Raw genomic sequence first — 22916 nt, forward strand, 5'->3', positions numbered from 1 at the left:
GAAATAGTTCTGTGTTGCTTGTTGATGGTAGTGATTATCCTAGTTTTGTCTTGAGGTTTTGTTGTTTATGAGATCCTGTCTCTTAAAGGTCTCTTAAAGAGTTGTTTATTCCAAATCTCCCAGGTAAAGGTTTGCATAGATTGGAGCACATTTGGTGCCCATTGCAACACCTTGAATGTCACCTAGCACAGTCCCAGTAAAGAGATGCTGGCAAATTGCCTAAATTTGCAGGAGACCGGCAAATCAGTTCCTTTGGAAGCTGACTGCTGCAATCCTGCCTTGTTCTTCCCTTTTAAATAATCCAACAAGTAAGAATGTTTTATTCATTTTATATAAACTTTTTTTGCTTAATTACTGAGTAGCTTCTAACAAAAAGTATTCTCTTTTTGTTATATTTCTTAGGTTCACATCTATACCAATTCAGCCAAATAGCTAAAAAACTTTTTTATTTATTTCTTCCTCTTTGAATATACAAGTAAGTAAGTTGCATATTTCTTTTTCTATTATGTACCCTATTTTAGGAACCCCTTATAATTTACACTTGTGTTTTAGAACCCTTCCCCCTTGGGACTATAATGATTTTGGTACCACCACTGCCTCAGAACCAGCAGTATCCAATGGTCCCTTTGGGAAACATTATGACAGAAGGTGTTTATAAAAACCTTTATTCTGATGCTTGCTAGAATAGCTTTTTTTCATTAGGATATTTCCTTATATATTTATCATACTTTTTACTTATACTAGATACCTCAACTGCGTTAATGTATTATGTACCTGCAACCCTGTATCAAAACCATCTCAACTTTGCCGTTCATATCATACTCAACAGCTCTTGTGTACCACCAAGTAAGTTAAAAATCCCCCTCTTTACCTATTCACCTTAGTAAAGCCTACATATATCTAACTTGCATGATTACTCACCATACTACCTGCACTGAAATCTTATTTTTTTATATTATATTTTTGATGCAAGAAAATCCTGCCAGCCTGTCAGCCCTCTATTAAAAACCTAATGAAAACTTGTTTTATTTACCTATTTAGGAAATGCAAAAATAAGATATGTTTTAGTCTTTATATCTTAAGATAAAACTTACTTATGATATTTAATAATTTTTGAAAGTCAATTAATTCACAGTTTAAGCAACTAGAGAGGTCAGGGATGGCTTGATCTAATGACTTTTACTTCTTTTTGGGCCTGTAAATACTTTATTGTCCATTGTTTATAGGCAGGGACTCTTTAGGAATAATTAGTGCTGATAATAAATATATCAAATATCCAAAGCTTTAGTTGTGTCATCTTTTGGGTATATTGCAATGCATTCTATTTATTGTCACCACACTATTGTGGAGCTAAAATCTCCATTTAAAAGTTGTATGAATAATAATGTTATTTTATCCAAATATATGAAAACCATTTGCACAGAGTACATTGAATTTTTTTTACAATATTGGATAATTTAATATAATTATACATGAATTGTCACTTGTCACAGGATTAGATCCCTAAAGTCAGCCTAAAAGTCACCTCATTCACTAAGCTAAGTGAATTTGTAGAATTATAGACCTGTGAAGAGCCTAGGCTTTAAAATAAAGTATTAGTGCTTAAAAGATTTTTTGGTCACACCTCCCAAAGTGGACATTTTAAATTTGTATTTACATTTCAGCAATGATTACCAGAGTATATTTTGTATATGTAATATGTTTCCTTTATTGGCACATTAGATCATAAACTAACTATTTTCTTTTTCCTATAACAACTCCTTAGTACAGCAAACAATTCAGCATGGATTTTAGCATATGTTAACATATTCTCCCCTTAAAGTTACCACATTAACAAATAATAAAGGTGTCAATTTTCATATAACTTTCATATCACAAACAGTTCATTAAATGATAAAAAAGGAGAATCACACTTTAATGTGTAGAACTTCATTTAAACTTTCTTTTAATGGTGTATCACACAGCATAGTTGAACATCGTTATTGAATAAATTATTATAAGAGTGTTGTTACTTGTTCATCTTGATTGCCTATTGTGGATCAGTTTGCTATCTACCCTGTAGTTTATTTTCCCCAGTTTTTTCCTCCTAGTAAAGTTCTGTTAAGATTGTCTAACATGGAGGAGACCCTGAGTTTGGACGCGGGGAAAATGAATATGACACCATAGCTAATCATGGCTCTGCTTGTCTACTTTTATGCTATTAAACACAAGATAACTCATACTTTTTAAGAATGTACAAAAAATAACAAATGTAAATTAGATTAAATTAGAAAAGTAGGAGATGAGAGGTAAAAAAGTAGGAGTTTTAGAGAGGGAAAACTGTGAGGTGTTCCAGGAACAATATGAAGCTATTAAATAGATACTGTATGTTAGTAGATTGGGGTTGGGCATTTTGTAACCATTTTTCTTGACTGTAATATTTCTGGGTTCCTGAAAAATCTGACTGGTTTTAGGGTATTGGAATTGAAAAGAGTGAGTACCATTGAACTGCATCAGTCATATTACCACAGTATTTTTTTTAAATTGTTTATAAGAACATGTATACAGCTTAAATTTTGTGTTGTGAGACCCTTATAATTAAGAGATTATATAAAGCCTAAGGTATATTTGAATACTAACTTGATGACTGTATGTTCAGAAGTTTGCTGCTGAATTTGTATTGGCCTGTTGTGGGGTTTCTGGAAGAAACATGCAGCTTCCAGCCACTCTTGAGTAGTCAGCTGCTTTTATTGACTTGCATAGGATTACATTTGAACACCTGTAAGCTGTGGTTGCTTTGCAGTTGTTGCTAGAAGACTAGAGATGGCCCCATAATCCCTAGTGGTATAGAGAACCACACTTTAACTGCAATTGTATTTAACCGCATGACAAAGCATTTGTCAAATGTTACCGTTCACTACAGTTAAAAAACTGCCCCAAACTGTCTGAAAGAGTCATCCATGTGCTGAAACACTGTAAAATGTAAATCACTTTTTTAAATGTATTTGCATCCTAATGCTGTTGATCCCCTACAGCCTCTTTCATGCCCCTAATCCAGTACCAGCTTCACATCATTGCTTTGGACATCCTTCCAAAAAGTGACAATGATGGTTGGTAATGGTGGTTGGCTTGGTTTTGGTGTGTTGACATGGCTGTTTGTAGACTTGTGTATTGTAGATTGACAGAACAAAGCAAGCATGGGAGGAATTAGGACCTTTATGAAATAATCACCAGGCATTTTTCATTGAAGCTGAATTTTTGAAAAAGTTGGGAACAATGTAATGTTTACATGTAACTTTTTAATGAATTTTAAATGATTGTGTTTATATCTGTTTTTAGTCTTCTAAACATAGGTGTATAGGGCACCAGGTGGACATACTTTTGACAACTTCTAGCTTAGCTGAATTATTCTGGTAATAAATCCTGTGTATTGTAATGTCTGATCGACTGCCTTGTTTCTGTCCTAGTGACTGCCTCATTAGGCATGAGAACTGTAGCACAATCATCATTTTACAGCCAAGTATACAAGATTTTTAAAGTTATTCCATCAGAAACAAATAACACAATTCCCAACATCTTTCACAACCTAGAAATGTATGGAAACCTAAAACATTGAAGCCCCATCATCATTTCTTTGCTGGTCACAGACCTTTGAATTTTCCCATTACAGGCAAAAACAGCAAGAAAACCTAAACCTTTCCCTACTCTACTTCTCAACTTTAAACACAAAAAGTTCACCTCTAACTATAATTTAAGCTATAATATCAACAAAAGCCTCAGTTATCCTACAAATCTAAACAACACACGTATTGCCAGTCAGAAAGTACTTATGAACTGAAACCATTAAAATGTTTGTTTTAGAGAAAGAGAGACATTTTTTGTTACATAAGTATATTGTGACTTTGACTAATACGTTCTACACAGTAAATTAGCTATTAAAGATTTCATTTTTTGTTAGTTTGAATTTTAAGAGTTCACAATTATTGTCCATTTTAAATGAGTAACTTCGATTTTAGTCAATTGGGTTACATACCACATGGCCAAGAAATGTATGGGTGCAAACTCGTAACACAAATCTGCTCTATCTTATATTTGTTGCATACTTGTGTGGGTAAAGTGCAAAGCATATAAACATTACCCAAGAAAATGTCCAGATTGTGAATTTACTTTTACATAGTATGTAATGGGAATGACACAAGCTCTGCTCTTTGCTCTTATAAATACATTATATTTCATGTTTGGTAATACACAGCTCCACAGACCATCTGTATGTATTTAACACATTCCATTGACTGGGGTTCACTTGATTTAGAATTTTCAAACAGATAATCCTCACTGAGTAACTGAATCCAGTACAGTAACAAAATGTTCGTCAACTTTGTCAAGCTGAAGAATCCTTGAAATGAACCATTTTACCTATAGAAAAAAATAACAAAAACAGTAAGTTGTATTCCACATGTACAAGAAACATGATACATTATCAATCAGTTCCTCCAAAGCAGTAAGATCTGCAATACACCATATGTTGCCTTAAATATTTATACTGACAATGCATTTTTTTAAACAGCTGGGTTTCCACGCGCATGAAGGGCATATAAAAAGCATGATATCCAATGCAATTGATTTATACCTCAAAGCTTGAAACTCCTTATCAAGCAGGATGCAGGCTATATATTTTAATGGAAAATATAAAAAATTATATCAGAAAGTTATCCCTGAAACAGTTGTCCCCAAATAGGAACCTATTACTCTGATGATAGCCCAGAATTTTAGGTTCAAAATAGGTCAATCTCTCCACTAGGGGTACAGATAACAATAAAAATGTCTTTATCCTAATTACTTAGAAAGTGGACTTCAATGGACACATACAATCCAAATATTTATTCTTGCATGAGTTGACTTGAGTTGCTTGTTTTAAATAATTTACATTTGTTATAGAGGTCTACATTGCATAAACTGCATTTGTTTCATGTTGGGCATTTTGTGACTAAATATAAATACTTATACTTACACTATGTACACACGTTCAATAATTGTTGTTGGAAAGGATCTTTCCCAGTCTTTTCCAACAACAAAAGACTGAATGAGCGCTGTACATACATCGCCGTTCTCCTCTATGAAGAAGGGAGGGCGGAGAATGATGAAGCGGCACCTGCTACGCTCACTTTCTTTTACCCCCATTTACGGATTTACCCCCTTTACGGATCCATGAATGAAGTTGGACGAGCGCTGTACAAACGCATCAGATTTTAATCCAATATTGCCCTGAGGAAATTATCAGACAAGAATCATCTGACACGTATATGTAGCCATCTGACTTGTGTACGTAGCCTTACTTATCTCTAGCCAGTGTATTTATACAAACATATTTTTATTGATTACTTGGAAGATCTTTTCTATAAGTATCTAAAAGTTCGAAAGACCATTTTATGATGCCTGACTGCTGAAATTATCTCTGCACTGTCGTGATAACACTTCCCTAGGATATGAAATGATAGGCTGCTGGTGTGCATAGTAGATAGTTTTCTTCACCAACACGCAGGAGTTGATACACCCCACTTCTGTCTACTATCTAATCACCAAGGCTCACAGGGATCTTAGTATACTTATCCAGGAAGGCGAGGCAGTCAGGTTTTGTTGGTATCCAACCTTTGTGCTATTACCTGGAGCACAAGGGTTGAAATTAGAATTTAATAATGCACTTGATAAAAGTTCCAATCCTATCTTTTAACATTAAAAAGTATCTTTCCATGCACATAAACTCTTTTATTTTCGTGCAATAATACATCTCATTTATTGACATTAATTTATTTCCAGCTATAAACATGAAGATTATTTTACCTTTACAATTGTGATAGTTGCGCTGTACAAGAAGCTCAGGAGAAAGAGAGTGATGAATGTGGCAGCTGTTGACCATAGACTATCCTCGTCATCTTCACTGCTGTTTTCCCATAAAAAGTACTCTAAAGTGAAAGAGATTGTGGAGAACTGGTTATTATTGTAATGGTTAATTAGTCAAGGCTACACAGGAAAAGGCACTAAGGAACTACCCTGACAATATATATATATATTAATGCCTTCTGGGCTTAGGGATACTATCTGAGAAATCTGTTTTCTGGAGTGGATGAAACATTCCTTAATTTGGGTCAATTTAATGTCAATTTGTGATAAAGGAATAAATAATTTCAATTCAATTTAAACCATTTGTGAATCATTGGATGATGAGCAGGAACCTTTATTTCTATAGTGATGAAGAGAAATGTTAAGAACAAACCCTTGAATAAAGTCCTGTCTTCTCATGAACTAAGACCTACCCCTGGTAAATAAGTCAAATTCTAGAACCTCCACTGCACACTAATGTTCTGTAAATCAGCATTTGGATGGCTGATGATGGCTGGGTGCTTTGTGTAAAGCCTTAGCCTAATTTTCATGAGACCCACTGTACACGTGGTGGCTTAAACAACTTGATTATGGTTATATATGTGTTTTAACTTGGTGCTTTAAAATTAATACCTCTAATTTTTTTCACGTCTGTCTTCAAATAAAAAAAAAAACTTAGTAGAATGAGAAAATGAACAATGCCATTTGTAGATATGTGTTTTTTGTGTGCTTTTATTCCTTTCGATACACTAATTTAATATTTATTTTAGGTGGATTTATTGTTTACCATTTGTTGGAATTGTTTGGAAATGTTTACATTTGTGAAAAGGTACTGTCTATGTGCTGTACAGAATTCAGATCTTTTACTAAAGCATCAGAATCCCCCCCCTTACTAAATATACCAGTCTGGCACACTGCGCCAGTCTGCACTATGCTTTAGGTGGCCCCAGAACTTTTTTTAAATATAAAACTACCATAATGTGACGTGGTTATCAGGATTTATTTTCTACTTGCTGTTTTTGACCTTGATAAATGGGTTACCTCATTATGAAAACTTCTTACAACTAACTTATTTGTCTGTTAACTTGTTTTTTTTAAATAGCTTTTCAAATTGCATTACTAGTAAATTAAATCGTATTTTCTAGATATGGTCATAAATAATTTGAAGTATTAACATATAATGCTATTTAGGAAATATAAGTCAAGAGAATTTGGCTAATTTTGTATGTCCTGGTGTAAAACTGTTATATCAGGGCTATCAGGCCTTTACTGTGTTTGGAACCGATATCAGAGCTATCAGACCTTTATTGTGTTTGGAACTCATATAAGTCCAACACAGGGCCAAGAAAAGTGTTGCAGCCGAGAGTCCTTCAAAGACCAGGATTTAAGTCTAGTGAGCCCAGAGATGAGTGGCAGAAGATGATTTCATCTATATGATATCCATATGATAATGTGTTCTATGGAGTCTCCAGGTATTACAATATTAGGTGAGCAGGACCAGTAGCAACCTGTCCCAAACCCAAATTGGGATATTTCAGCATATATGTAAATATTGGCAACACAGTATGGGGAGAGTATTAACTGATTACATACAGATGTGTATGAGTAAAGAAAATTAGGATAGTACCATCTTGCATAAAAATCATTTTACTTAAAGGTTTACATTAAATTGCTGGGGAGTAACTTGGGTCTCCAGTATATTTCTTGATGTGAATTTTTGAGGAACTATACCATGTGAATATGTAGCCCTAAATGCTTCTAGTAATCGAATTGTCACTAAAGTGGTAAATCAATCACTGCCATTGACCTGAGATTCCTCTAAATTGAATGTTTGCTGGTGGTCAGATTTTTTTGCTTTATAGATGTACCCTCAAGTGTCTTTAGGAGAATTTTATAGAAAAAGGGTAAACAATAATGGCAGATGAAATACTAGGTGAACACGGCCAGGAACAACCTGTCCCAAAGCCAAATTGGGATATACTAGTGTTTATGTAATTACCAGCAACATAGTATGAGTAGAGGCCCAACAGATAACTGAGGCCCAACAGATGTGTATGGGCACAAAAATTAAGTCTGGCACCATATTTCATTAAATCTCCCTAATTCTAGCTCTTTAAAGGTTCACACTAAATTGCAGGGGGGTCACTTGGGTCTACAGTATTTTTAAGGCACCAGGGCAATATAATTTGCCTTCATTGTAAAGTTTAATATTCTGTTTGATTGGACATTTCACTTTTTTATCCTCCAAATGTTTAAATCACTTGGTAAATCAATCCATTGGACTGAGATTCTTCTAAAGTGAATGTTTGCAGGTGGTCAGATTTTCTGCTTTTTAGATGTACCCCTAAGTGTCAGGGTGACTTTAAGTGAATTTTACAGAAAAAGGGTAAACATTAAAGGCAAATGGGTAATATTATTTACTGTTTTATTTGTCCATTAATCATGCCAATAATATGTCATTCAAATTCCTGTTTGATCCTTTGATTGTTTAAAATGTTTTTTGTAAATGTCAGTAATTAAATTTAGGTAAGCTGGTTTTACTAAACCAGCAGCAGTAGGATGAGTTGTAAAGATCTCACAAATTGTTTTATAGCTTTATATCACAATATACAATACAATACGTTACGTATTGGTTGAGACTTCTTTGTTCAGAAGGTCACACTTTTGTAGGTGTATGCAGCATTTGTGTTAAGGCACAACCTAAATGTTTTTCTTTCTGTTTGAAGCAATTCAAAACTAAATGTAGCTTTTAGGGGTTAAAAGCAGACAAACACATAACATTACTACACATGACAGGGCTAAGCACTTAACAATCAAAAGCAAATATTATAATGGCATTGCAAGCTATACTGATTATGGAGGTACATTACTGCACTTAAAATACATTGGGATAAAGCAGCCTATTCCTTTGAAGTTGTATGTACTATTTTGTATAATGCAGCACACTATAGCACATATAATTGTGTTACAATGTGTTGTGGTGTGCTGCAATGCATGTCTTTCCTGAGCTGAAATTTGGAAAGAATGGCCACTGTTTGTGGTAGTAACACACAATGTGATTGTTGTAACCACAATGTGATAGTCTGAATAAAATATTAAACATATTTACATAGTGGAGCCTGTATCTTCTTTCATCAAAGATTAGCAAATTTATTATACATTTTATTTTAGTAATTGTCTAATCAGTAACTATTTAGTCAAAAACTGTTGTGTACTTCCATTTACTGAATGGTAGAACATTTTAAAATTTTGCAGAACAAATTAGTGCCTTGATATAGTTAAACTAAATTTCATATTGCCTCATCCTGCAACCATTGTAAGTGTGCTACAATCATCTCCCCACCATAAGCCTTTAAAAGAATATCAGGAGATAACCTTCTAGTTGCTAAGTAAACAACCCCAGAAGTCCATGTCTGACAAATTAATTTATAGTAGATAAAAGAAAAGATTTATTCTCACTCCTACAGCTCTGCTACTGAGCAAGATATAATCTAACCATGCATAATGGCTGCTTCCTGTACTATAGTACTGTGAAAAAAATGTGTGTTCAACACAAATGACATTACTTTAAGACAAGGGGAGGTGGGGGAACTATATGGGTAATAAGGAGATGGAATTTAGCTTTCAATAAGTGTTGATAAAAAAGTGATCAATAGGTATTGACGTGATAGATGTGTTTTATATCCAGTTTTATGATTGCAATATTACTTTATGAATCACCATTTGTAGCATATATTTCCTAATGTTATATTAGGACTTAAGATAAGTAAAGACAGACCTTGAGTTTAGCAACATAATGTTATACAAGAGTTTATTGAGATATAAGCACATGACATAACATAAAAGACACAAAGGTAATTGCAGTGTTCCACACACCAGAAACAGAGGAAAGGGAATAAATGCAAGATAATACTGTATTAGGATTACAAACACATGAAAACATGTTGGAATATTGGATAAACAGTGTTAATACAATGCAGTTGCTCTAGGTATTGCCATTAGTGCATTTTACAATGTTCTTGGGACTTCCTCTCATTTATTCTCCAATTACATGACTATCTCCTATATATAATCAAAAGCAAAGCTGCAATGGCTTAACATCATTCTTTGACACTAAAACACCAAAGCTTGATGTTCCACACATCAAAAAATTGTGCGTAAAATTTAAAAGTAAAGAAGGTTATAGAGTAAGCCATTGGAAGTACTTCAGATATAAAAGCTAGATCACAAGAATCATTTACCCCTGTTTTTCTTTATGTCTGCTGAAGTTATTGTGTCAAGTACGCATGCACAGGTATATGATGCTCCTCTGTTCCATTCTGATTTTTCAATGAAGAGTGTACTGTACACGATATATGTTTCTGTGTCTTCATCCAGTATGGGTACAGTCTTTATGTACTGATCCTCCTCAATGACAACACCATTCTTCTTCCATTGCACATATACATTTTGGGCAGTGAATCTTTTTATTAGACACGTTAGACCTACAAATTCAAACTTAGCCAGTTCTGCAGCTGGTGGTGGGAAAAGATAAATTGTTGGCTCTGTTGTTGGTTCTGTTGGGAATAAAATAGTTTTGATTAGTACCATGCATATTTATGTCACTATACAGGTGAGTGTCTTTTAAAACTATTAAAGTGTCTGTCTAATAAAACTAAAATGTTGACAGCAAACGACATTGCTGTCCACATTAAAGTTAAATTGCACAGCAGTATTATCATCCAAAAGTCTTAGATGAACATTTAGGTAAATTAACTGAAAATGTGCACAGACTATGCACATCAAAATAATGACAAATTCATGACAAACAGTAAGGCTCTTTAAAACCCTAAAGCCCTCACCCAACTGACCAGCTGTGGGCATTCTGGAGATAGTTATATTCAAAGATCACAGCAAGGGCACTGAAATCTTATCCTCTTTCCTGTTTAACTTTCCATAGAGATCCGTCTTTATATTTNAAATAAACACTCAAGATTTTGCTTTTAAATGTTTTCCCTAAATAATTATTGCCATCATTAGCTATTTCCTTTCAGATTGTTTCATTTTGACTTTATGGACCTGTACAGAAAAATAATGGTGAGTCCTTGCTTTAACTCATTCAGATGTGAGCCTATTCTGAACTGCATCTGTTGACCTCTTAAAAAAGATTTTTTTTTTTTTTTTTAGCAGATCAGTTAGGCATAATGAACATGTGGAAATCAACCAAGTGACCTTTCTGCTGGCCAAAAATCATGAACATAATGATCATGAATATTATGTGCATACAATGGATTGTTTGCTCAATTTTAGTGCTGAATAAAATTATATAAACACATACCGTCTCTGTGTTGAATTGTTTTTTCTATGGGGGATGGAAGGTCGCTGTGTTCAACGATGCAGGTAAAACCCCCTCCAGACGCCCAGTCAGTAAGACTAACTCTCAAGCTGCTTGTAACACTGTATGTGCCATCATATTCTTGCTTTGGTTCAGATTTGAATACTTGTGTTCTTTTGCCATCAGCACGCTTCCACTTAAAGTTTAAAGAGTCTGTAAAAGATAGTTTTGACACCACACAGGTAATCTTTGGCTCCTTGGTGATCAACAAGTCTTTTGGGGAAGGAGGCAGCAAGACAACTTTTGGTTGTAAAGCAGATGACTCTGAAAAAAAAGCCACAGTTAATAAAATTTACAACAAAAATTAAAACTTTTGGGTAAAAAAATCAATCAACAATCAATAAAGAAATGAGAGATAAAGCATTCAAAATGGATGCTGTGCAGCAATACTAATGATGCCGATGGGGCTTTTTTTTTTCCAATGAGCTCAATATTAAAAGCTGTGTTAAAACCTTCCAAAGATGACAATTTTGTTTGTATGTACAGCAAAACAAGTTCTTACCTGAACATTTATGTATGTTATCTTCTTTTTTAGTGTGACTTGGGGGATGGCTCACTTTACAAGTGTAAGTGTCTCCGGAGTTCCAGTCCACTTTGGGAACAGAAACTTGGCTTCTGGATTCAAAGTGCCCTTCATTATCCTTGGATGAAGGAGTATTTTTTGGGGTGATAGAAGTTGGATTTCCATTTAAAAGCCACTGTATTTTAATATCATCTGGAGAGTATCCATCAATCAGACAAATTAGATCAACTGAACCAGTTTCTCCACAAGATGCCTGTGTAACCTTTACATTTGGTGGGGATAGTGAAGTCTTTTCACATTGGTCTAAATATAAATAAATACACGAAAAAAATTAATCTGTTATAGCCTTTTTGCAAATGTATTAACTGAATATTTGTATTAGTTATATTTGTGTTATGTCATAGAATCCAGGTTACATAGGGCTGCATCAAATGTTTAATATTATTGATAATCCTCCTTCTTCAGATGTAAATGACGAAAAAGTGTGCCCTCCAAATGTTAATCACCTGTACTTCTACATAAATGTATTAATTGTAATATCAGTGACAGACTTTGTACATATGTTAGTATTCTAGTGTCATTTAATGCTTAATCTGTTTTTTGAACTGGAAACCTTTAGTTTATTTAAAAAAGAGAAAACTATTTGTGTTTGTAAGAAAAGCTCCAATACTGGTAAAAATACCACTATAGTTGTAAAAACATTTTGCTCCTACCTGATATTTCAACGTTGATTTTCGTATTTGTTGGCTTGTGGTTCACATTACATGTGTATTTGCTACTTTTAAAATTAGATACAGGAACAGTCAGAAAACTGGTTGACATGTAGTTCCCACTTGAAGTAAGGACTGCTGGAAGATTACTAATTCCGGAGGTTATTAAGCCTTCATTCCATTCGACTTCTACAGGTCTAGGAAGGTAGTTGTTAGTCAAACACCCAATAGGGACTTCTTGTAATGAAGACTCAAAGTTACAGCAAGGTACTAGTGGGTAAACATTCGGAGCTTGTGGTTGAGCTGTTAATCAAAGAAAAATTCCATTAGTTATGAGACCACAAATCTTATTTTTGATAACTATAAAAAATGTTTATACACATTGCAAAGGATAAATGTGAGTTGGAATAAGTTGGGGTTGTATTTGTTGTTTAAGGTTTTGATATTGAAAGATAGTTGTTTTCATCATTTGTATCTAATGCATAAAGCTATTCATTAGTATAGTATGTAAATGTGCACCCAAAAACTGGAATGCATTTTACCATTACCTTGCATATTTGTGAATTCCTGAATTGGGGAATATAATGATTTTGTGATGTATTGCAGTTTTAAGAAATTCCCTTACTGATATTGTTTATGTTTTATGTTTACATCCACACACACGTCAAACCTATGGATAAGCTAGAATGCCTTTGGCATTCTCGTGGAAATTTCCTCACACTTCTGATGGGTCAGCGAAATTTTGGCAAACAGATTTCACGCACCCGTTGGAAGTTCCAGGAAATCATTACAGGAGGATTCCGAGGGCTCCTGTTAGTGTGCGATCCCTGGCACACAGACAAGTCTCCCCATTCAAAACCTCTAGTGCTCCCTGATTGGCAGAGTAAAAGAATTTTCCTTTCTTAAGCCAATCAGAGACCACTAGAGGTTTTGAATGGGGAGACTTGTCTGTGTGCCAGGTGTGTCCCCATTTAACCTCTAGTGCTGGCGATCGCACAGCCGTGGCTGCATTCATTGATCAGCACATCCTGCAGGTATTTTTTTTTTTTAGTAGAAGGAAAAATCGACCTCGATCAGCAAATTTACACCGGCCATTCTAACTTAAAATTTCAGTAAGTGAGAACGGCCGAATTCATCGCAAGATCGCGTTTAAAAATCTAGCTCGCTCATCCTAGTCAAATCTATTGAATGTTTCAAGCACAGCAAGTATATTATCAGTATTGCTTCTCTGTTGCTGTTTACAGTGGATTAACCATATTTGGACTATTCTACAGACTGTTCTCATTTATGTTGTCTTTGTAGTTTTGCCTTTCCACCATCAGAATATTTCAACAATGTTTGTAAAACAACTTTGCTTTTACAGTGCTGAAGTGCTAAGTGGATAACTTTGTAAGAACATTTCTGTCCTGAGCTGTCCATATGAATCTAGTTCCTTGAATGACTCCACCTAACATTCACAACGTTAAGACCTTATCCTTAAGAAAGCACAAAATTTGAATGTGAACCAATTGTTGCAATGCACAACACAACAGAGCACAGTAGAATGTTGCACTGCAATGTAGGTATATTGGTCTGCCATTAACAATGTTGTGTGCACACTAATGCATGAAATACTAATACTGCAATTGAATGGGACTTACAGATTTCCATGTACATTAGGATTTATACAGATTAGGATTTATATATAGATTTTTATGTACAGGTAATATCTTATCTATCAATAATATCTAGAAATGTGCAGTCCCAACTGGAAGAAAGGCACAATAAAATACACACATATGCACTGTAAGGCCTCATTCAGACACAACACCTAAAGCTGTGTGGTTAGTCTATCCTGGGTATTCCTATATGACCCTGGGAGCAGTTTTTAGAGTCTACTAAAGCGACTGGTTAATCAAGGACATGGTTGTTGTACAGTAAGCCACTACTATTTACCACACATTGGAAAACACCCTTTTTTAATATTACGTTATTCAGATTTTCAAACATAACAAGAGGTCTGGCAAAACATAACTATACTTATGATATGTTTTATTAAAAACAATTGATGCACCACATCAATTGAGCACACACCAGGGTTGATTTTGTTTTTAAACCTTTACTTTACTTTACCTTTACTTTTACCTTTTTTTTTTTTACCTTTCCTAAGAAATATGAAAAGGAAATACAATTTTGTCTTCTACAAGAATTGAAGTAAATGTTTAGCCCTATTACTACAATCAACATTTTTATATCTATATGTTTCATCAAATATAACTTGATCTGATCAAAAATCCTTGTTCAAATCCTTGTTCAAATATATTATGAAGTGATATTGCTTTTTCTCTGTCTCCATACTGTTACCATATGTTGTTGGAAAAGCAGCGTTTCAGGTACAAGGCACAAGTTTTCATGTATTTAAAGAAAAATGCATTTGACCAACTTGCATATTATAAAAACCCTGATGCTTTTTGAAGTGTAACTAAAATGGGTAACCTTTTGGTATGCTATGATAAATTATGCAATGCTCCTAAAATCTAACAGTAAGATTAAACCTCAGATCTATACATATATTCATCTACACATTTTATTGTGGCCTATTAACACATATCTGTTTTGCAATATATTATTCCTATGTTTATTTTCTTTCTTCTGCATCCATCTATTTCATTTTTTTATGTGATCTTTATGTGAATACCCTTACTAAACTAAGTAACTACCTCTATTTGCATATGAGCTTTTGCAGTAAATGTTCTTTATCTGATGTATATGTACTACAGTCCTCCACCTGCATTAGCTGCTCTCACATTTCTTGTCATACTACACCTATTGTTACCTAGTCATGTTCTCTTTATGACATCATTAGGAGTTAGTTCTATTTCCAACGGTCTTTAAATACTTGGTGTAAATTTTACATGTTCACCTTGACATAAATGTATTGTTTTCCAACTTTTTTCACTATAGATATGCTTAGAGTATATTCTTAGGCCTGTAATTTCTGCACTCATTTCAGGAAGTGAAAAAAAAAGTCTTCCACTAAAGTTTTACAAAAAAGTCTCCCACCAATCCTGTCCAATCCACAATACAACAACAACTACCACAAACCATAGAAATTTGCTAAATAGTGAAGAAGCTTAGTAGTAGTTAGAAGGAGGCATTGCGAGGCACAACTGAAGATCTGAGCACCCCCACACCCAAGGACCAATACTTTGCATCCTAAGGGTATTTTGTGATCCCTGATTCCAAAACAAGCTGTGAGGCAACTGAATGATCCTACACATGATCTAAAGCTCCTTTTTTATTCTTTTATTTAAATCCCTAAAAAAGCAGTGTACATACAGCATTGTGGGCCTATAATTATTTTCATGTATTACATCTGGTGATATACCTCTCTAATATATTGTAACATTTTTAGGACTACATTGGAGTTTAGGGGGGGCAAACATTATATGGTTCCATGCCGTACAAGAGCCATAACTTTTTGCATTGAGGTTCTATACTGGTTCTGTTGTGGGATTGAATTTGCCATATCATTGCTAAAGTGATCTAAACTTTTTTATTAAATAAAACTACAATAAGCCACATTTAACAGTATGCAATTGTAATTCCAGTTTACAGTACATACTTTGTCTGGACAGTGAGATATAGTTTGTGATAAAATACATTCTCTGTGAGCCTGTGGCCCTTCTTGTTTTATTTACCATGCTTAACAAAGTTACAACTTTCATACAGTATTCCTGCACCCATGTATCATCCCTACAGTATATTGTCTGTTCTTATCTTGTTCCAGTAGGCTAAAGCCTGCTAATCCAAATCTGCATTCTTTTGCTTGTCATTGTAAACATACACCTATGTTTTCTACACAGCTTGCTGTACAATGCATTTTCTTATATTAGAAACCTATATGCGTGTTCATAGCATGCCTTGTATTTACATGTTTTCCTGTGTACGATCTTCTTTTCTGGAGCTGATTTGTTATCTTTTTCTATAGGCTGTAGCACACAGCTTTTTAAACCACAAGACTAACTTTTAGCATTCTATTCTACTTTGTTAATACTGGTTAAACTAGCTTTTCTATCACACAAAAAAAGAAAAAAATACAGCAAGGCATGATCCTGTGTTTCTGACCTTCATCCTCATTCTCCTGTGCTTGTTTCAGAAAGCTACAATTTGCTATAGATAAAGTAGGTCCCCTTCCAATGGTGGTTTGTTTCCATCTGGTCTGCAATGCTTTTAATACCTGCACATTTGCTTTTAGTGATTTTTTTTTACTTTTGAGCTTGTACAAATGATCAAATTACCTACATTATTCCATACTAAAGCTGCATTAAGCTTTGAATATTTTCATACAGTAAGCATGGGATGTATATTTCCAAAACAATCCTGGCTTTCAATACTTTACTTGCGATCAGCAACCAGTCTCTGATACATTTATTTTCAAAGCGACTGGTAGAATACTCCTACTATACATCTCATGTGCTTACTTTTAATAGTACAAGACCTTTCAAACTATAATTGCCTTATTATACCTTCTATAAGATCAGCCTGTATACTGTGATTTGCAATGCTTATTTACAATATCTGTGTACCAGTGAGTTACAACTGATCATACTAGTTCTGCAATAAGCTTTGTATTTGCAATATATTTCTGACTTCCTAGTTGACAGTGCATGCTTATGTTTGTGAGCAGTTAGCTATAGCCCTCCATGGTACACCCTGTTCCCAGTGTATTTCTTTTTCACTTTTACTTGTTACTGTAAGCTTTAGCCTGGTATAGTAGTATTCGCTACAACTTACTGCCCCCATCTTGACATGCAATGCATTCCTAACTTCCTAAACTATAGCTGGAAATGTATGCATACTGTAAATTACTTAAATAGTACTATTCCACCTCTGGCTGATTTCCCACACTGTTGGCACTGTACAAGCATCCATTATTTTATCATCACCATATTCTATTATCATCAATAAACACCACCTCAAGAACTCCCACTAATCCTGGTTAGTCCACAATACAACAAAACCACCACAGACCCCAGAAGCTTTGCAGATAGTGAAGAAGCTAAATAGTAATAAGTAGTGAAGATGAAGCTCTGAGCACCAATACAGTGTCATGCTGTATAGGAGCCCTGGCTTTGGTTGATGTTGTATCCTAGTTTGTAGTTTTGTTCAGGGATTAAAATTGTAATCTGTTTGCTAAAGTGAGATATACATTTTATGATGGCATAACTACAATAAGCTAGAATCAAATGTATGTTTTGTCATTCTGGCATACAGTGCATCTGGGCAGTAAGCTATACCTTGTGCTGCAATACATCCTATGTACCACAAAAACTTTAGCTATAGCATGTAGCCCTAAAAGTATCATTTTGACCTCTAGCCTAGATTACAGCACATTTATTTATTTGCCACTCTCAACAAATACAACCTTCATACAGAATTCCCTGCACCCATGCCCCATTCCTGCTTGGTTTACAACATACTGTCTGTGCTTATTCTTGTTCCAGTAGGCTATAGCCTGCTATTCCATACCTGAAACACATTGCTTTGCATGTCACTGTAAACTATAGGATGCCAATACATACATCCACCTATGTTCCCACCATATCTTGGTGTAGACTGCATATTCTTGTATTAGAAACTTATAGGTAGCCATTATATACCTACAAAAATTTACCTTATGTTTGGGTTACAGCTTACCATACTAGTTCTACAACAAGATTTGTTTCTGCAATAGGTTTCTTCTTTCTATTCTAGCTGACAATGCAGGTTTATGTTTGTAGGCGGTTAGCTATAGGCTTCCATGGTACACCTGAATCTGTTTTGTATTTCAGCTAAGCTTTAACACACAGCTTTTTAAACCATGCCGCTGGCCTATTGTTTGTACTGTGTCTTTACTGATTTACATAAGCAATTCTTTCACTTTTTCTTTATCACATAATTACTATACCAAGGCAGGATCCTGTGTTTCTGACCTCCATCCTCATTCTCCTATGCTTGTTCCAGAAAGCTATAACTTGCAATGGCTAAAATAAACCCTCATTCCAGGTTTTTTTTTTTTTACTTGGCTTGCAATGCGTTTTACCTTTGCTTTTGATTTAGGTGTGTTTCCCTACCGATGTGCTTTGTCAAATGATTACATTACCTATAGCCTACTATACCATAACTACAGTAAGCATTGCATGTTTTCCCAATCCTGATCCTGCAAACCTTCTTGCTTAAATTTGCATTCTGTTGATGTTCTTTAACTAGAATTGTACTATTATATACATACAGTAAGCATTATTTTTTTTAACAATCCTGGTTTACAATTCTTTATTTGCTGGCAGTAACCAGTTCCTGATACAGTAAAGCTGCTGCTAGATCATTCCTACTATTTACCCTCTGCTTGATATTAGGTATGCTAGGTCCCTGCAAACTAAAGTCTGCATACTATCCCTACTGTAACATCTGCCTGTATATTGGCTTGCAAAATTGAATTACCATTACATTAAGCATTGTATATGCAATGCTTTTCTGACTTCCATCGTATTTCACAATGCATGTTTATGTTTCTTGCAGTAAGCATTAGGCTTCTATGGCATGTATTGATTTCAGCACAATGCTTTTTTTACATATCCTTGTAGGCTATAGCCTGGTAGGTCAAATTCCCAACACCCTTTTACCCCCATCATGGTATACAATGCAGTCTTAACTATGTATGTATGTAAATGTGTGTGTGTGTGTGTGTATATATGTATATATATATATATATATATATATATGCTGTAAATTACTTAAATTGAACTATCCTGTTGCTGGCTAATTTCTTACACTATTGGCTCCAGCATGCTATTGCTTGCCATGTTATTAACTGCTAAAGCTAGCTATTGATTAAATGGGGCTTACATTTTTTGTAGTTTTGTTTAGTAAAATGCATAGAACCAGAACTTTAATATTTAGATTTATTAGTAGCCTTCAAGGCATTCTCATATCCCTGTACTGATGTCATATGTGGATTTTATGATATATACAATCTTTCAGCCATATAGCTATTGTTATTTTTGGCTATAGCTTAGGGTATTCCCTAATTATTATGTTACCAATAGCCAGTGGTGATAAACCTTCATCCTATATTACAATACATTCTTCTGTTCCTTTATTATTCTAGTATGGTATAACCTAAAGATTTTTACAAGACACTTAAAGCCATGGCCTGCTATGGTATAATTTATTCCAAAAATGTTAAGCAGAATATAGCAAAATTATAGCAGGTGATTTCCATTACCCCTGCACATGATTTTTACTACATTCCTATTTTTTAAAAAAATGTCAGTAAGCTATAACCTTTTATGGTTTACCTAAAGCTGGGCTGATATTTATAGTTTTTATTTTTAGCCTTTCAGGGTATGTTCATGGAACCACAGTCCCACTTTGGACAGCAAAAATTTCTCTATGAGACCACAGCTTGTATTTTTGAAGTTATCCTGTTCTGTCAGATTATATTGTTCCTACCTTGCAACCTCATATTTTACATAACACTTTCTGTAGAATAGTATCATATAGCCACTATACACCATACCAGACTCCAAATACTATTCAGGTTCTATCAATGACTTCTATTCCTATTCCTGGACCCTGTTTGCCTATTTTGCTGCAAACTCCTTAGTTATTCTTGTCTTTGCTTTGTACAGCACCCAGCATGCACAACCACAAAGCCTACATAATTGACACTGACATCCCTTGCCAGTTTCTGCTAAAACTGTCTTACTGGGTGAACTATGTCATCCACCATATCACTATTACTGCATAGCACACCACATATACTATAAACTCAAAAGGCTTGAACGTACTTGTATTTCACACCTTATATTACAGTTGGGCACATCTGATCTGTTCTAATAAAGATATGCCAAAAAATCCCAAACTTTTTCACTTGAATTTAGGAATTCAAATACAAATAAATCTCTATCCCCCAGGAAAAAAGCAAAACTTACCACAAATAAGTTGTCCTGTTTCCATCAGGTAATTGTTTCCTTCTGGATATTTAGCATCTCCTTATCTTCTTCTTTTCTGACTGTTGTACGAAAAAACAATATTAAATAAAAAAAGACTATACTTTGTCATCAAAATCATGACAGTCTCACAATAATCTTATCTTTGTATGCTTTCCTTTTTTGTTTTTATTTGCCTTTTCTGAATATAAATTTTAAAAAAACAAAAAACGTAAAATTAACACCTGTATGACTTTTAGACAGTACTAAAACAGTACTGATTTTAGAAAATTGCATTTTGCAGGCAGTTGATCCACCTTATCACCTTTACTATGGTATAATTGGCTGATGTGAAGATAGGAGTTATTAAATAATTTTCATCAAGCCAAGTATTATATTTTCAAAGTTTACCATATGCCATTATGATGCTGCAATTCATGTCAGGCAGAGATTAGTCTACTGTGGTCGAGCTCACATGAAGGGTGGACTTAGTACTTGTCAACTCAAGCAAGAACATTAAACTAATTTTAAATGCCACTTCCTGTTAATTGTTTTCATATCTCACCTTTTTTTTTACTTCATAAATACACAAACTAATTTTTCTTCAAAATGAATCATGTTGGCTGTAAATATAGCCACTTATTTTGCATGATAGTATCTGCACAGCTGGAATTTTGTGAATGATTGGAATGCCAATGTCAAGTTACTAGAACATTATTGAAATCAACTCTCATAAAACTGTCATGTAATTCAACCAATACATGGTTTGCTATTACACACTCATATTTATTTTATACCAGAATATTATATTTACTATGGTGTAGATTGTAGGCCTTCCTATAAAAACATAAATCTTTTTCATTTCTCCTGTTTTCTTGAATAATGCCTTTTTTAAACACCCACGGGTTTTTGTTTTTTTATTAATATTATTAATAAACGACTTTATGTGTAAAGCACCCACATAGTACACAACACTGTACATTAAAGAGGACTGGCAAATTATACCGATATAAACAATGGAAAAGGAGGAGGAGAGGACTCTGTCCAAAAAAAGCTTACAATCCAATAGGTGGGGGAGAGTAGTATACAACAGATTAGGAGGCTGTGAGGGTTGAGAGACAAAAAAAAAACATGAATTTTAAAAGATGCGTTTTAGTGGTTCCTTTAAATGTGGAGAAAGTAAGGAGCAAGCCATGTAGCAGCTGAAAGGGCAGCTAGGGGTGTATTTGTGTATCAAGTAAGAAATGTGAGCTGTGTAGGGATTTATAGCACAGCAAAGCACAGTAGCTTGAATATGATTCTAAGGTGATATACAGAAGCCAATGTAGACATTTGCAAATGAGAACTGAAAAAAACATGGGAAAATGGGAAAGAAAGATAAGTCTAGCTGCAGCATTAATGATATATTGAATAGGAGAGAGTCTGGTTAGTGGGATGCCAGAAAAGTGAATGTTACAGTTGTTTAAACGAGAGATGATATGAGCATATACTAGGAGTTTGGTCGTCTCTCGGTAAAAGTAGGAATGTATTTTGGAGATGCACAGGTGAAAGTGGCAGAGCCTAGAGATGTTCTGAATGTGGAAAGGAGAGTGCAGAAAAGTGATGCCACCTCAGCAGTAATGGTGGCTGGTGTTGTGACTTTGAACCAGTTCCCTAGCATTTGGGACTCTTCATAGCATGTTCCTAGATTGTACTTTGTCCTGACCTTCTCGATTACCGATGCCGGATATCTGCAGCCTGCCCTGACCACCTACCTGATCACTCACATTGTCTGCCACCTGACGTGTGTTTTGTGGCCATGACTGACTCCCTGGCTGTCTCTACACTGAAGCCTACTGGTCTGCCCCTTGGTGAGGTGGCTCTGGGGACCACATTCAGGTGTCACCTTGCAGCAAAGAGTCCAGTAGTCATCAGGATTAGTGGCCCAACTGGCAGGGTGCCATTGTGAAGACCAAGTGTCGCTTAGATTACACGCCCCAGGCATTCCTGCAATACCTACTAGTTGGGAGATCATGCTGAAAAGTCACAGCCAGAAATATCAGCTGTAGGAGACAGTGATCCACTTGAGGAAATATGCAAACAGATAAAGGAGCTCAGGATCCTAGTACAGGAGGTCCAGTGGGGATACTTTCAACTTTATTAGGCCCCCAAGTCCACCAGAGTCCTAAGCCTTTTTTGTCAGCAGTACCAGAACCTGAGGGTACCTTTTTCTGCTCATTTTTCATTTTTGGGCTTTTCGCAATGCCTGCAATATTTTTCATTACAACCTTGAACGTTTACAGAAGAACATACAAAAGTTAGTACCATTTTCTCCCCTCTCCAGGGGAAACCCCAAGCATGGGCTTTTCAGCTGAAATGTGAACATGAAGCCCTGTTCAGCATTTCCACTCTATTTGGAAAACTAATAATAACTAATAATAAGGGTGACACCCATTGGAAGAATACATATAAGAGTTTTGTTTATGGAGTTTTGACACTCAGTGAAATAATGCTTCTTT

The 22916-nt window shown here is 34.9% G+C and overlaps 1 long non-coding RNA gene and 1 gene segment (V, D, J or C); both read right to left on the minus strand.

The window, feature by feature from the left end:
* Positions 1–1913: 1913 nt before the first annotated feature.
* LOC140333467 (uncharacterized) lies at positions 1914–6319 on the minus strand. Its single transcript, XR_011921363.1, has 2 exons — positions 5821–6319; positions 1914–4395 (listed from the first exon to the last, which is right to left on the minus strand). It is a non-coding gene; the product is annotated as an uncharacterized lncRNA (long non-coding RNA).
* A 3334-nt stretch (positions 6320–9653) lies between these two features.
* LOC140333455 (Ig gamma-2C chain C region-like) lies at positions 9654–12793 on the minus strand. The segment is given in 4 exon segments: positions 9654–10415; positions 11177–11497; positions 11736–12059; positions 12470–12793. Coding segments are annotated over 4 exon segments (1077 nt in total).
* Between the last annotated feature and the right edge of the window lie 10123 nt (positions 12794–22916).

The sequence above is a fragment of the Pyxicephalus adspersus genome, chromosome 6 (assembly GCF_032062135.1).
Source record: "Pyxicephalus adspersus chromosome 6, UCB_Pads_2.0, whole genome shotgun sequence".
Classification (NCBI taxonomy): Eukaryota; Metazoa; Chordata; class Amphibia; order Anura; family Pyxicephalidae; genus Pyxicephalus; species Pyxicephalus adspersus.